Here is a 15436-nt window from a genome sequence, read left to right on the forward strand (position 1 = left end):
AATGGTGACTGACGCCCTTTGTGTGGACCATGCTGCCCATGGCTCTGAAGTGCCGTAGCTATTTCAGGAGAATGGGGGGTTGGTGGTGTGATTACGTGATGTTCAGCACAGTGTGCAGGCGTGCAGACCTGCCTTATGTAGTTCTTGGAACTGAGCCATACCCATCGGTCAGCTGCCCGGTGACCACCCCATTGTCAAGGTAATATGCCAGCCAGTGCCACAGAGATTTGAATTTTACTCATACACATGGCTTTATTAACTTTTTTAAAAAAGATTTTATTTATTTTTAGAAAGAGGGGAAGGGAGGGTGAAAGACATGGAGGGAAACATTGTTTTGTGAGAGATGTGTTGATCGGTTGCCTCTTGCACGCCCCCAACTGGGGACCTGGTCTACAACCCAGGCATGTGTCCTGACTGGGAATCGAACTGAAGACCTTTTGATTCTCAGGCCAGCACTCAATCCACTGAGCCACACCAGCCAGGGCTCTATTAATCTTATTAGAGTCCTGGCTTCATTTATACCAGTTTACCCTGCACTTGCTAGAAATATGGGGTTTGGCTGAATAGTGGTAGTTCAGTTAGGAAAGGAAGGCTGTCTAATAATTCTTTCTTCAACTGTGACCAGTGTGAGGCTGAAGTGTAGAAGAAAATAAGTGTTGCTTTATTTTTCCCCCATTACACATTAGTACAAATGCACAGTTTTGTGAGCCCCTCAGGGTCCTCTCAGAGCCCATTAATTTCAAAAAGTGTTTGATCTGAGGAAGAAACTCAGTAAACCTCTTCATTCCCTACCTGGGACTGGGGCTGGCCTCTACACTGTTCCATCATCTTAAAGCAGCCACACAGAGGCTGCATAGGGTTTTTGCATGTGAAGGGGTTCAACCTCTCCCCTCCACATCCCCTCCCACAGTGGACCCATGTTACTGGGTGGATTATAGCCTTGGCCCTCGAACCTTCTCTGAACTGTTGAACCTTTTTGTAGCAGCTGGACTCAGCTCTTTTGTTTGGACCAGACTCCTCCAGATTTGATGGGCAGAGGTGTGCTGTGTCTGGGTGGGCACCATCCTCAGTCCCCCAGCAGCAGGGGCACTGCTGCTCCTTTCTGGGCCCTCAATTCATCTAGTGTTGTGACCTTAGAGTTATTTAAATGGTTTATTTATTTAGTTTTTTGTATTGCCCTTCTTTTCTTCAGTCTGTAATAGGGCCAGTGTCTTCTCTTGAATTAAGATTGAAAAATAATCATAAAGAATGTTGCTTGCAGCCTTGCTTGTAATAGAGAACAGAAAACTTGAATGTCCCATAGCAGGATTAATTGCACAGGGAATTTTTGGTTTTGTTTTTGTTTTGGTATGGTTGGAGAATATAGGTTTTTTATTGTCTTTTTTCTATATTTTCCAAATTCCTTAAAATATATTTCTTTATAATTAGAAAGTATATTATTAAAATAGAAAAAAGGTATCATAAGAAGATCTGAATTTTATGCAACTTTTCAAACTTTTTTCTTTAAAGAGGATGCATGTGAATGTTTCTTTTAGTGTGATCTTAGGTCTTCTTAATGTTTACACTGCTATACCAATATTTTAAATTAGTCTGACAAAAAAAATGGAGGCAAGGAAAAATTCAAATAATGCTAAAGGCTGGTAACTTAGCAGCTCCATGTCACCCCTGGCCTTTCCAAGGTGGCCACGTCCAGTTGTATCTTACTCTAGTGTATTAGTCTGCTTAGGTTACTTATAACAAAACATTCTCGACTTGGGGGCTTAAAGAGCAGACATTTCTTTCTCCCAGTCCCAAGTTAAGGCATCTGTAAGGTAGGTGTCATTCCGGCGCCTTTCCTCATGGCGTGCAGATATGCCATCTGACTGTGCTGACGTGGTCTTTCCTCAGCGTGTGCATGTGGGCAGAGAGGGCAGCTGCCAGGTGTCTCTTCTGATAGGGTCATTAATTCTCCCAGATTAGGGCCTTCCTCTTAAGACCTCATTTGACTTTTATGACATACTTGGAGGCCCCATCTCCACACACAGCCACAGTGTTGGTTAGGGCTTCAATATATGGATTTTGTGGGGACACAGACTTTCTGTCCATCACACCCTTCCTTCTGAGTAATGTGCTGTTTTTAGGCAATCTTTATTGGTATTTTCCATTCCCTACCCTCATCCTAATTGTAGTTGATTCTTGAACAACACAGGTTTGAACTCTTTGAGTCCATTTATACGTAGATTTTTTCCCAATAAATACTGTAAATATGCTTTTTCTTCCTTATGATTTTCCTAACATTTTCTTTTCTCTGGCTTACTTTATTGGAAGAATACCATATGTAGTACTGTAACATACAAAAATCTGTGTTAATCAGCTGTTTATTATGTTATCAGTAAGGTGGTAAGCAGTAGGCTATTAGTAAGTTTTTAGGGAGTCAAAAGTTATATGCACATTTTCAACTGGGCAGGGGCACTGGTGTCCTTAATGCCCATGTTATTCAAGAATCAACTGCGTTAATACATCCTAGGTCTAGTTTAAGTCCATATGTGGTGTTTTCATTGCTGAGCCAAGTTGGGTCAAGCATTCTCTTTCTTGTACCATCTTTTAAAATATTTTTGAGTGTAATTGTTGCATTTTTTAAAAAGTTTTTATTTATTTCTAGAAAGAGGGGGAGGGAGGGAGAAAGAGAGGGAGAGAAATATCAATGTGTGGTTGCCTCTCATATGCCATCTACTGTAGACCTGGCCTGCAACCCAGGCATGTGCCCTGACTGGGAATTGAACCAGTGACCCTTAGGTTTGCAGGCTGGCACTGAATCCACTGAGCCATACCAGCTGGAGTTGCATTTTTTCATTTGATTAGATATTTGACTTTCTGAAAAATCTTTCTTTATACTACATTACTTTAAAAAGTCTTGTGGGTGTAATTGTCTAACCACTATGCTGTATACCTGAAATTAGTACAAAATACTATTTAAAAAAAGTCCTGTAAATATATACTTCTCCACATTATTATGAAGCCACTCAGATAAACTTTTTTCCCTAAGAGACATGTTACAAAACCTTCCCTGTTCCCACTCCATGTGAGAGTGTTGCTCTTCGGGTGTGCTGTGTGGCTGCTATGCCTTGCTGATGCAAAAAGTACTTGAAGGAGAAATTGGTTGGGTTTAAAATTCTAGATTGAGTGGCATTTCCCTCAGAAGGATTTGCTTCATTGCCTTCTGCCTTCTGAAGTTGTACTGGAGAGGCCTGACTCCATTGTAGGAAAGAGAGGAAGAGGGGAGAGAGAGACAAACATTGATGTGAGAGAAACGGCAATTGGTTGCCTCTAGTACGTGCCCCAACCATGGCTCAAACCCACAACCTAGATATGTGCCCTGGCCAGTGATCAAACATGCAGTCTTCTGTGTGTGGGATGATGTTTTAAGTAGGCCACCTGTCCAGGGCTCTTTTTCTTTTTTTCCCTTTTCTTTTTTAAAATTTTTCAGTTACAGTTGACATGCAATATTGTGTTAGTTCCTTTTGTACAATCTAGTGATTGGATATTGTATAACTTCCTAAGTGATCACCCTGATAAATCTAGTATCTACCTGACACCATACATAGTTATTAGAATATTATTGACTATATTCCATATGCTATATTTTACATCCCTGTGACTATTCTGTAACTACCAATTTGTACTCCTTAATCCCTTCAACTTTTTTACCCATCCTCCCCCTCCCCAAATCTGGCAACCATCATAATGATCTCTGTATCTTTGAGCCTGTTACTGTTCTGCTTGTTCATTTATTTTGTTTTTTTTAGATTCCACATACAAGTGAATTCATATGGCATTTGGTCTTCCTCTGTCTGACTCACTTCAGTCACCACAATAGCCTTTAGGTCCATCAATGTTGTTGTAGATGGCAGGATTTGAGTCTTTTTTTTATGGCTGAGTCATATTCCAATGTATATATGCACTGATTCTTTATCCATTCATCTATGGGCACTTAGGTTGCTTCCATATCTTGGCTATTGCAAATAATGCTACAACAAACATATGAATGTATCTGTTTTTGATTTAGTGTTTTGGGTTTTTTGGATACATACCCAGAAATAAAATTGCTGAGTTCTCATTTCTGGCTGTGTAGTCGTTGTTTTAAAGTTTATTTTGTCTGGTATAAATATTTCTACTCCAGCTTTTGTTTGTCTATTTCCATTTTCATGAAATATCTTTTCCCATCCCTTTACTTTCAGCCTGTGCGTGTCTTTTGATCTGAAGTGGGTCTCTTGTAGATAGCATATGTATCCATTCAGCCAACATATGCCTTTTGATTGGGTTTATGCATGTTAAGTGCAAACTTAATTATTTGCATCTGGAGTAATTATTGATAGATATGTATTTATTGCTACTTTATTCATATTTTTTATCCTTTATTCTTAAAGAAGACCCATTAACATTTCTTGTAATACTGGTTTGGTGGTGATGAACTCTAGTTTTCTCTAGTCAGGGAAGTTCTTTATCTGTTCTTTGATTCTAAATGGTACCTTTGCTGGGTAGAGTAAGATTACTAAATTGTTGTAGGTCCTTACTTTTCATAACTTTGAGTATTTCTTGCCAATCCCTTCTGTACTGCAAAGTTTTTGTTGAGAAATCAACTGACTGTCTTATGGAAGCTCCCTTATAGATAACTAACTGCCTTTTTCTTGCTGCTTTAAAGATTGTTTATATGTCTTTAACCTTTAGCATTTTAATTATGATGTGTCTTGGTGTGGGCCTCTTTGGGTTCATCTTGTCTGGGACTCTTTGTGCTTCCTGGACTTCTATGTCTATTTCCTTCACCAGGCATGGAAAATTTCTATCATTATTATTTCTTTTTTTTAATTGATCTAGAGAGAGGGTAAGGGAGGGAGAGAAACATTGATGTGAGAGAGAAACATTGATTCGTTGCCTCTTGCACATACCCTGACCAGGGACTGAACCCACAACCCAGTTGTGTGCCCTGACTGGAAATCGAACCTGTGACCTGTTGGTTTGCAGGATGATGCCTAATCACCTGAGCCATACTGGCCAGGGCTCTGTCCTTATTTTTTCCACATAGGTTTTCTCTCTTCTGGCTCTGCCATGATATGAATGTTGGTACACTTGAAGTTATCCCAGATACTTCTTATATTACCCTCATTTTTAAAAATTCTTTTTTCTTTTTGCTGTTGTGATAGGCTGCTTTCCATTTTTTTGTTTTTTAATTTTCCCAATCTCTGATTTGATACCCTGCTTCATCTGCTCCACTGTTGATTCTCTATAATGTATTCTTCATTTCAGACTGGTTCTTTTTTTAGGTTTTCTGTCGCCATTTTTATGTTTCCTAGCTCTTTGTTGAAGCTCTCACTAAATTTATCTATTCTTCCCCTAAGTTCACTGAGCATCCTCATAACCACTGTTTTTGAACTCTGTATCTGATAGAGTGCTTGTCTCCATTTTGTTTAGTTCTTTTTTTGGAGTTTTGTTCTGTTCTTTCATTTGGGAACTTTTTTTTTTTGCCTCCTTATTTTGGCAGCCTCTTTAATTTGTTTCTCTGTATTAGATAGTGTTGCCACATCTCCCAGGCTTTATGTAGTAGATGTCTTGTAGCGTCCAGTGGTACAGCCTCCCCAGTCACCTATGCTGGACACTCTAGGTGTGCCCACCTGTGTAGGCTGTGTACACCGTCCTGTTGGAGTTGAGCCTTGATTGCTGTTTGTGCCTCAGTAGGAGGGATTTATCTTCAGGCCAATTGGCTGGGGCCACTGTGAGGATCAGCTGTGTAGAGAATGACCCCATGAAGCAGGACTTACATCAACCGGGCTCTGGTGCCCACTGAGCCCACCCCTTGTAGAGGTGGTTGAGTGGTGCTTCAACATGGTCCGAAGCTGTGCACCGGCTCTGGGCCTTCCTGGGAGGTGCAGGGCAAGGTCAGCCCACCTGGCATGAGCTGCAAAGCCATCTGCAGATGGCTGCTACTTGTGCTGGGCTTGGAAGTGCCCAGCAGAGGCCTGGCTGCAAACCGAGGCTGGCTGCTGCTAATGCTGGGCCTGGGGCCACTTAATGAGAGGTACGGGCATGCAGAGGCCAGATGTTGCTTGTTTGAGAGATTTTAGGAAAGTCTGAAGCCAGAGTCAAAACAGGCTGTTTGTGTAAAAAGCCAGTGGAAATGGCTTGGGTGGGCCTGCAAATTGGGTGGGGTAGAGTCTCAGGGAATGACCAGGGTGGGTAAACAGCTTTAGCCAGGTTGACTGAGATATGGAGCCTGCTTGCCAGCTCTGTAGGGGAAGGGCTCAGAAAAGGAACAATGGCTTCTCTCTGGGAGAAAGCTGCTCCTCTACCTCCTGCCTTGATGCCATACAACTTAGTTTCTCCCCATATGTCCCTGAGGGTACTGCTCCAGTACTGGAGCTCAGAGCAAGTAAGTCTGAGGAAGTGTGTGCCTGGGCCCTTAAAGGGGAATGCCTGGAACTCCAGAAGCCCTCCATTTCCCTTAGCTACAATCTCCATTGGTTTCTGCAGCCAGAAGTTACGGGGACTTATCTTCCTGGCACTGGAACCCTGGGCTAGGGGTCTTCGTGTGGGGCTGGGACCCCTTGCTCCTCAGGGGTACCTGTGCTGCCAGGGTATCACTCCTAAATTTTATCTACCACACCTGGGTATGGGAGCAGCCTGTTCTGGGTTTCCACCCCTCCTACCAGTCTTAATGTGGCTGCTGCTGCTGCTGCTACTTTTTTTTTTTTTTTTAATTTATTGATCCTAGAGAGAGAAGTAAGGTGAGAAACAGAGAGACAGACATTGATTTGTTGTCCCACTTATTTATGCATTCATTGACTGATATTGTATGTGCCCTGAGTGGGGATCAAACCTGTAACCTAGCATTTTGGGACAAAGCTGTAACTAACTGAACTACCCAGCCAGGGCTGTGACTTCTTTTATTCATAGCTGTAGGACTTCTGTTTAGCCAGATTTCAGGTGGTTCTGAATGATAGTTGTCATGTAGTTTATTGTAATGTTGATGTGGTTGTGGGAGGGTTCAAATACCACATTTACCTATACCACCATCTTGACTGGAACTGGGGCTTTTTTTTCTTTCTTTTTTTTAATATATTTTATTGATTATGCTATTACAGTTGTCCCATTTCCCCCCTTTATTCCCTCCACCCTGCACATCCCCTCCCACCCACATTCCCCCCCTTTAGTTCATGCCCATGGGTCATACTTATAAGTTCTTTGGCTTCTACATTTCCCATACTATTCTTACCCTCCCCCTGTCTATTTTCTGCCTATTGTCTATGCTACTTATTCTCTGTACCTTTCCCCTCTCTCCCTCCCACTCCCCTGTTGCTAACCTTCCATGTGATCTCCATTTCTGTGGTTCTGTTCCTGTTCTAGTTGTTTGCTCAGTTTGCTTTTGTTTTTGTTTTAGGTGTGGTTGTTAATAATAGTGAGTTTGCTGTCATTTTACTGTACATGTTTTTTATCTTCTTTTCTTAGGTAAGTAAGTCCCTTTAACATTTCATATAATAAGGGCTTGGTGATGATGAACTCCTTTAACTTGACCTTATCTGGGTAGCACTTTATCTGCCCTTCCATTCTAAATGAAAGCTCTGCTGGATAGAGCAATCTTGGATGTAGGTCCTTGCCTTTCATGATTTGGAATAATTTTTTTGAGCCCCTTCTTGCTTGCAAGGTTTCTTTTGAGGGATCAGCTGACAGTCTTATGGGAACTCCTTTGTAGAAACTGTCTCCTTTTCTGTTGCTGCTTCTACGATTCTCTCCTTATCTTTAATCTTGGATAATGTAATTATGATGTGCCTTGGTGTGTTCTTCCTTGGGTCCAACTTCTTTGGGACTCTCTGAGCTTCCTGAACTTCCTGGAAGTCTATTTCCTTTGCTAGATTGGGTAAGTTCTCCTTCATTATTTGTTCAAATACCTTTTCCACTTGTTGCTCTTCCTCTTCTCCTTCTGGTACCCCTATAATTCAGGTGTTGGAACATCTAAAGATGTCCTGGAGGTTCCTAAGCCTCTCTTCATTGTTTTGAATTCTTCTTTCTTCATTCTGTTCTGGTTGAGTACTTATTTCTTCCTTCTGTTCTAAAGCATTGATTTGAGTCCTGGTTTCCTTCCCATCACCGTTGTTGGTTCCTTGTACATTTTCCTTTATTTCACTTAGCATAGCCTTCATTTTTTTATCTAAACCAATTCTGTGAACATCCTGATAACCAATGTTTTGAACTCTGTGTCTGATAGGTTAGCTATCTCTTCATCGCTTACTTGTATTTTTTCTGGAGATTTGATCTGTTCTTTCATTGGGGCCATTATTACTATTATTATTATTATTATTGTTTCTCTGTGCCTGTTACATAGTAGGGGTGGAGCCTTGGGTGTTAACTAGGGCGGGATAACATGTCACTGTGTATGATGCTGTAGGTGGGGGAGGGGTCCGAGAGGGAACCATGCCACTTGCTCTGCTCTCTGTCGGTTTTCAGTCACTTCCCCTGCTACTCACAATCAAATTGGGCCCTTCTGGTGCTGATTCCCTGGGTGGGTGGGCTTGTGTATGTTCTAGGACCCTGTTGTCTCTCCAAAAAACTCTCTCATGAGGCTGGGAGTTTCTCCAGCTGCCGCCTAAACCCCACAGGCGTTTTCAGTCAGGTTTGAGACTTAATTTTCCCACTCTGGACTCTGGGTTTCAAGGTCTCTCTCGCTCCCCAGCTGTTCCTCCCGGTTTATCTGCGCTCGAATGTGGGACCACCCAGTCTGCAATTCACTGCCTTGCCTGGTCTACTGGCCCTGGTCCTCTAGCTGCCCATCTCAGTCTGTCCTGCCAGTCTGGATGAATGTTTCTTCTTTAACTCCTTGGTTGTCAGACTTCCATAAAGTTCAATTTTCTGGCAGTTCTGGTTGTTGTTTTTAAATTTGTTGTTATCCTTCTTTCCGTTGTACAAGGAGGCACACTGTGTCTACCTATGCCTCCATCTTGGCCAGAAGTCTCCTTCTTTCTTTCATTGTGCTGAAGAAACTTGTCCTTCTATTCTGGGAATTTGTTAAATGTTCTTTCTTTTTTTTAAAAATATTTATTTTTAGAGAGAGGGAAAGGTAGGGAGAAAGAGAGGGAGAGAAATATCACTGTGAGAGGGAAACATCAATCTGTTGCCTCTCATATGGGCCCCAACTGGGATCCAAACCCTCAATCTAGGCATGTGCCCTGACCAGGAATTGAACCAACCACCTTTTGCTTTGCAGGATGGTGTTCAACCTGAACCACAGTGGTCAGGGCTATTAAATGTTATTTCTTTGATAACTTCATGTTTTCTGTTTTCTCATTTTAGAGCTCCTATTGTTTAGATGTCAGACCATCTGGAATGAGCCTTCAAATTTTAAATCATATTATCCTATTTTCCATTTTCTAAAATTGTGATTTCAAATCTATTAAATGTCCATGCCCTTGTTTTCTGAATATACACTCTTAAAAATTTATTTTTTGTTCATGGATTAATATTTTAAAATCTTTTGGGAGAGGTTAATTATATTTTGTTAATTGTTGTCCTGCTTTCTGCTTAGTAAGGTGTTTGGGTCCTCTGAATTTCTTTGTTATGGGTTTGGATTCTGTCTTGCTTGCTCAAAGTTTTATCCAAATGATGATTCTGGCTGTCTGTTTTTGTTTAAATGTGAGGCACTGGAGATGCTGGTTGAAAGCTGTGTGGGAGGCCGTTTTGATTGGTGTGCTTGGTGTGTTCAGGCTGCCAGCTGGTTTTGCTTGGTGGGGGTTCCCCAGATTTCAGTATCTTTAGGTCTTTTGTCAGGGGTGATTTGCTCTCCCCTGAGAGGGAAACTTTAGTCCCCTTCCTGTGGGACTGGCTGTTACATTCCAGAGCTGAATAGATGAAGGAGTTGGGTTTCCCACTTGAGAATACAGACTTTTCACGTGATTCATCAGTTTTTAGTCCAAATCCCTGTATCTTTCCCTGCACCTGATTTTCCCAAATCAGGAGCCTTTCAGTTTCATTTTATTGAGACTTTGTCCTGTGTGTCCTACAAGGGTGTGTGATAGAGAATTATGTGATTATCCTGGATGTGGGTGAGGACAGGATGCTATGGGTCTAATCCCCCTAAACATCCCTCAGAAAATTTCTATTTGTAGTATTGTGCTCCCTGCCCATTCCTCAGTAGGGCAGCATTTTTAATTAGTTTGCTAAGAAGTCCTGCATGTGGTAGAAGAAAGACTGCTCTCTGTTTCTATGATTACAGAGTTGGGCCATTTGCAAAACTTATCTTTTGAACACAAAAGGAAGAGAATGAGTCTTTGAGAAGAATTCAGTGAAAGAAAAGGAGATAGGGAGCTCAGCTATTTAGGGGAGGACTAGCGTGACTGTCATAACTATGTGATATGGAGGTGGTAGCATTGTGAAAAGACTCTTTCTTTTTAATGAAAATTAACTTCGGGAGTTCTGAGCCCCGCCCATGGCTTTGCTGCCCCACTGTCTGGCCCTTCAGACCCACTACCAACAAATCAGCCCAGCTTTTGCGTGCACCTTCTGCCTGGTTCCTCCAGTGTTACCACTATAAAGAAAGTGGTTCAACAGCTCCAGCTGGAGACGGGCCTCAACTGTGTGAAGATTTCCCAGAAGGCTGCAGGTTTGAAACAATTCTGTCTGCAGAATGCTCAATATGACCCCCTGCTGACTGCAGTGTATCCAAGTACCAATCCCTTTAGACTCCAGAAAGTCGGTTCCTTTTTTTAGTGAAGTGAATCTTTCTTTTAAAAAATGTATGTATGTATGTATGTATGTATTTTTAGAGGGGGGGAGGAAGGAACGAAGGAAGGAAGGAAGAGGGGGAGCACGTCAATGTGTGGTTGCCTCTCATGTGCCCCCTACTGAGGACACAGCCTGTAACCGAGGCATGTGCCCTGACCAAGAATCGAACCATTGATCCTTTGGTTAACAAGCCTGCACTCAATCCACTGAGCCACACCAGCCAGGGCCTAGTGAAGTGAATTTTTGAAGGTGTTTTGAAACCACTTTTTATGAACCAGTGAATATTTGAAGAGAGCTAAATTTGAAGCCTGTACAAAAGCTTATCCCTGTAACGTGCCACACTTTAGACTTCTGCTTTTGTCAGTCCTTAACATCTGCCTCTCAGAATATTCATGAATTTCTATTTCACAAGGATGATTATTTTACATACACTGGCAGCAACAGACAAATACTGTATTTTTGGACTATAAGATGCACCCCCCGCCCCATTTGGGAGGAATAATGGTTGTTAATGCTGCTATTGAGTTATGTTTACATTTACATGAAATATTATGTGAAATATTATGTTATTTATGTTACTAATATTTTACCACATTTTTTACTTCAAAATTTTTCCCCTATTTTCTTCTAAAACCTAGGTGTGTCTTATGGTCCAAAAAATACAGTAAATACTTAGTATAAAGGGGGAAAAAAAGAAAATTCACTTGGGATGTCTAGTTAGTACTGTTGAGATCCACTTGGTGAATAAAAATTATATGCACACATAAAACTTCTCAGGAGCTCATTTATTCATGTGTTAGCCCTCCTTATGTTGGACATAGATGAAGGGTTGGCATTTTGAGGTAGACTGATTCTCACTCTTGTGTAACTCCTGGGTTTCTTACTGGATTCTTGAGGGCTGTTTGTTCATTAGAGAGGACAGTTGATCTCTGTTCTGGTAATGGACTATCTATTATGTGATCATAGTGTTTTGGAGTTTTGGAAAACAGAGGGAGACTAAAGGGTAATGGTGCACATGTTCAAGAAAACCTGTGTCTGAGCAGACAAGAAAAGGTATGTGTGTTGTGTTGCCCAAATATAGCTGCCCCTTTAAACAGAGAATTGACAGAAGTACAGATTCATTGTGTACCCTCTTCGTGCCAGATACTCTTCCAGGAGCTGGAGATTCCGACGTGACCGAAACAGGCAAAATTCCTCCATTCATGGGGTTTACATTTTAACAGGAGGAGGTACAAGATGAAAAAATAAGTGAACTACAGTGTTTCAGATGGTGACAAATACTATGTACAGTAAAGTACCATCTGGCCAGTCGGGACAAAGCGAGGGTTGCCATTTTAACAGGAAAAGCCAGAGAGGGTCTTAATCAAGAGGGTGACTTTCAAGCAAATCCTAAGGAAGGTGAAAGCACAAACTATGTGCCTGGTGGAGGATGATACCATTCAGAGGGAAAAGCCAGATCTCAAAAGCAAGAAAGGCAGCAAGGCTGGAGCATAGGCAGCATGGGGAGAGTAATGGTGATGAGCTCAGAGAGGTTTGGTGTTTCTGAAATTGGGTTTAAAAATCTACTGCAAATGGGGAAAAAATACAACAAAGATTAAATTTTTAAAAATCCACTATAGCTTCTGCTTTGGTCTCTCAAGCAATCAGTATATTGATGCTGTTTAGAGCCATGAGCCTTGTTGAGATCCCCAGTGAGTGAATATAAATAGAGAAAAGAAGGGGTCAAGAAATCCTCCAAGAGAGAAGAAAATCACTGTGAGAGAGCAGCATCAATCGATCACTTGCCTCCTGTACACGCCCCTACCGGTAATCGAACCCTCAGCCTAAGTATGAGCCCTGACCCAGAATCGAACTTGTAGCCTTGTGGTATACAGGATGATGCTCTAACCAACTGAGCCACCTGGCCAGGGTTGATTCTGTTTTTCTTTTTTAACTTCCAGTTCTCTGCTCAAAATCTTTGGCTTGTCTTTTAACTTATTGAACATGTTAATCACATATTTCAATGTCATATCATTTCAAAATTGGAGTATTTTGTGGTTCTGATTCTATTCTTTCTCTTGTTTCTTAGTCATATGGTCCTGTCTCTTGGTATGATGGGTGATTTTTTATTAAATATCAGACATTGTACTATATATGAAATATTTAAAGCTCATTTGAAGTATTTGACCTTTTTTTTCCTTCTATTAGAAAACACATCACTTTCCTCCAATCAGGAACCACTCTGGTTGGATGCTGAGAAGGATGGTCTATTTCAGATTCATCGCTTCTCCCATCTAGCAGCCCATTGGGCTCCCAGCTGGAAGACTGAGGTCTGCACCAGGGCCTACCTCTCTGTGTACTCAGACCACTCACTTAAGAATTCTGGGGAGGCCCTGGCTGGTGTGGCTCAGTGGATTGAGTGCCAGCCTGGGAACTGAAAGGTCACTGGTTTCAGTTCCCGTCAGGGAACATGCCCGGGTTGAGGCCAGGTCCCCAACTGGGGGTGTGTAAGGGGCAACCAATCGATATTTCTTGCACTTTGATGTTTCTCTCCCTGTCTTTCTCCCTCCCTTCCCTTTCTCTAAAAATAAATATGAACATCTTAAAAAAAAAAGAATTCTGAGAACTTCCACATTCTCAGCCTCTGAGGTACCACTTGATAAACTCAAGGAGAAAAGGGGGACTAAATATTGGACTTACATCTCTGTCTTCCCCTTTTCTGTCATGTTTGGCCCCTTAAGACCTCATTGCTATGGTAGTTCTCTGGTGCCTTTAAATGAGATGACAATATTTTTGTTTGTTTTTTTTCTGATTGTCCTTATAAGGGGTTTGGTGCACCATAAGTTAGTCTACCTTGCAAGCAGAAATCCAAGGCTCACTTTATATCAGCTATTTATTTAGGGCTCTGATTTTGATGAATCCTTATATTATGTAATTCTGTTCTGTGGTTTTAAAATAGGAGTCAGAAAAGTCTGTGGAGAGATGAATGATGGCTGATGGGTGTTCCCATCTCTCTGGGTCCTTCAGATGACCTCTGAGCAGAGAGGCTCTTCTGCTTCAGAGTGGTTGTGTCGCTTGCCCCTCAAGTGGCTCTCCTTTCACATGCTGTGTTGAAGGCCTGCTCTGGTCAGGTGCATAAGCAGAAACTGAAGTCAATGTCCATGGGTTATAAACTCAAATGTTTTCCAGGGGACCCCCCCACCCCCATTCTCCCTCTTAACATTGCCTATCTGCCCTGCTAGAATTCACCATTCAAAAATAAGTAATCTAGATAAATTATGTGTGTCTTTCCAGAATGTCTTTATGCATATACAGGTTAATACTAACATATTCTTAAATTTTTAATACTTAACATTTTAAAGTAGAAATTTTCTATAAGAAATAGATGTGACCTAAAAAATTAGGTCGGTCTCACCGAATATGGTATATGTTGACTATAAACTCTAGATTTGTTTCATATATATTCATTTTTCAGATATAAAGATGATGTTTACTAATAACTATAAACATTTTTAGGATTTTTAAAAAAGATTTTTATCTATTTTTAGAGAGAGGGGAAGGAGAAAGAGAGGGAGAGAAGCATTGAATGATTGCCTCTCCCAATTGGGGACCTGGCCCGCAACTCAGGCATGTGCCCTGGCCTGGAACTGAACCTGTAACCTTTTGGTTTGTGGGATGATGACCAACCCACTGAGCCATACCAGTCAGGGCCATTTTTAGGATTTTTTGTGTTTAATTACATTGCTTCTGTCCATTCAAGTATTCTTTTTTTAAAAAATTTAAATTTATTGATTTGAGAGAGAGAGAGAAACATCTATTTGTTCCACTTATTTATGCATTCATTGGTTGCTTCCCATGTGTGCCCTGGCTAGAGATCGAACATGCAACCTTGCTGTATCAGGACTATATATACTCCAACAAACTGGACTACCAGCCAAGCCTTTATCCATATATTCTTGCCTTATGACAAAGGTGACTGGATGTATTAGTGGCCAAGTTCACTGGGGAAGAGGGTGAATATAATGAATGAATACCAAACTCAGGGCTTTGGGGAATGTAATGGCACCCAGCAAACACATACCACATAGCTTCAGCTCCACTGCCCTTATGTGAAGCAGGGTATGTATACATGCCACAATATGGAGGCGCTGTGCTCAGCATCTGTCCAACTCTCTTTAGCAAGCTAAGCATTTAGACGTGTGAGCCCATGTCACTGACTATTGCTGGGGCGGGGGACGGAAAATGAAAGACCCATAGGTGCTCCTGTGCTGGAGCCCTCCCTACCCCACCCTCAAGACCACCTCTACAGTCTGCAGTGTGGAAACAGCGGTATTAAGCAGGACCTGATGAGGCCTGCAGCAGAGACACAGCTTGGTGGAGATCCCAAGGATGGAGGGGAACAGGCTGAAGGAATGTCATACTTCTGCCTTGGTTCTTTGAAATTCCATTTGCTTTGGAATGTAAGTTTTATGGTGTCACAGTAGAGCTGTGTTGGAGATGGCTTTAAAGATAAAACATTTCCATGGTGACAAAAAGATTGGGATATGAAAGCCATCCAGGCTATTTATTCTTCCCTGTTTCAGTTTTTACCATGCATTCTCTGTACATACAAAATGATTACGTAGATCCTGAGTAGTTCAGCTTTTTCATAAGGTGGTCGTATTAAGTTCATTTGGATAAAGTTAAACTCCTTTAAAAGGAAAAAAAATCC

General features: G+C 41.5%; 2 protein-coding genes across 5 annotated transcripts in view; both read left to right on the plus strand.

The window, feature by feature from the left end:
• AXIN1 (axin 1) overlaps positions 1-15436 on the plus strand; it is a 97029-nt gene that overhangs the window by 39107 nt on the left and 42486 nt on the right. The window lies entirely within an intron of this gene.
• On the plus strand, positions 10432-10781 carry LOC114503330 (guanine nucleotide-binding protein G(I)/G(S)/G(O) subunit gamma-5-like; the record flags this gene model as incomplete). The annotated part of the gene is made up of 1 exon (XM_036021163.1): positions 10432-10781. A coding segment is annotated over one exon (300 nt), but the record flags the coding sequence as incomplete, so codon positions are not given.

This window comes from Phyllostomus discolor, chromosome 3 (genome assembly GCF_004126475.2).
Source record: "Phyllostomus discolor isolate MPI-MPIP mPhyDis1 chromosome 3, mPhyDis1.pri.v3, whole genome shotgun sequence".
NCBI classification, from domain to species: Eukaryota; Metazoa; Chordata; class Mammalia; order Chiroptera; family Phyllostomidae; genus Phyllostomus; species Phyllostomus discolor.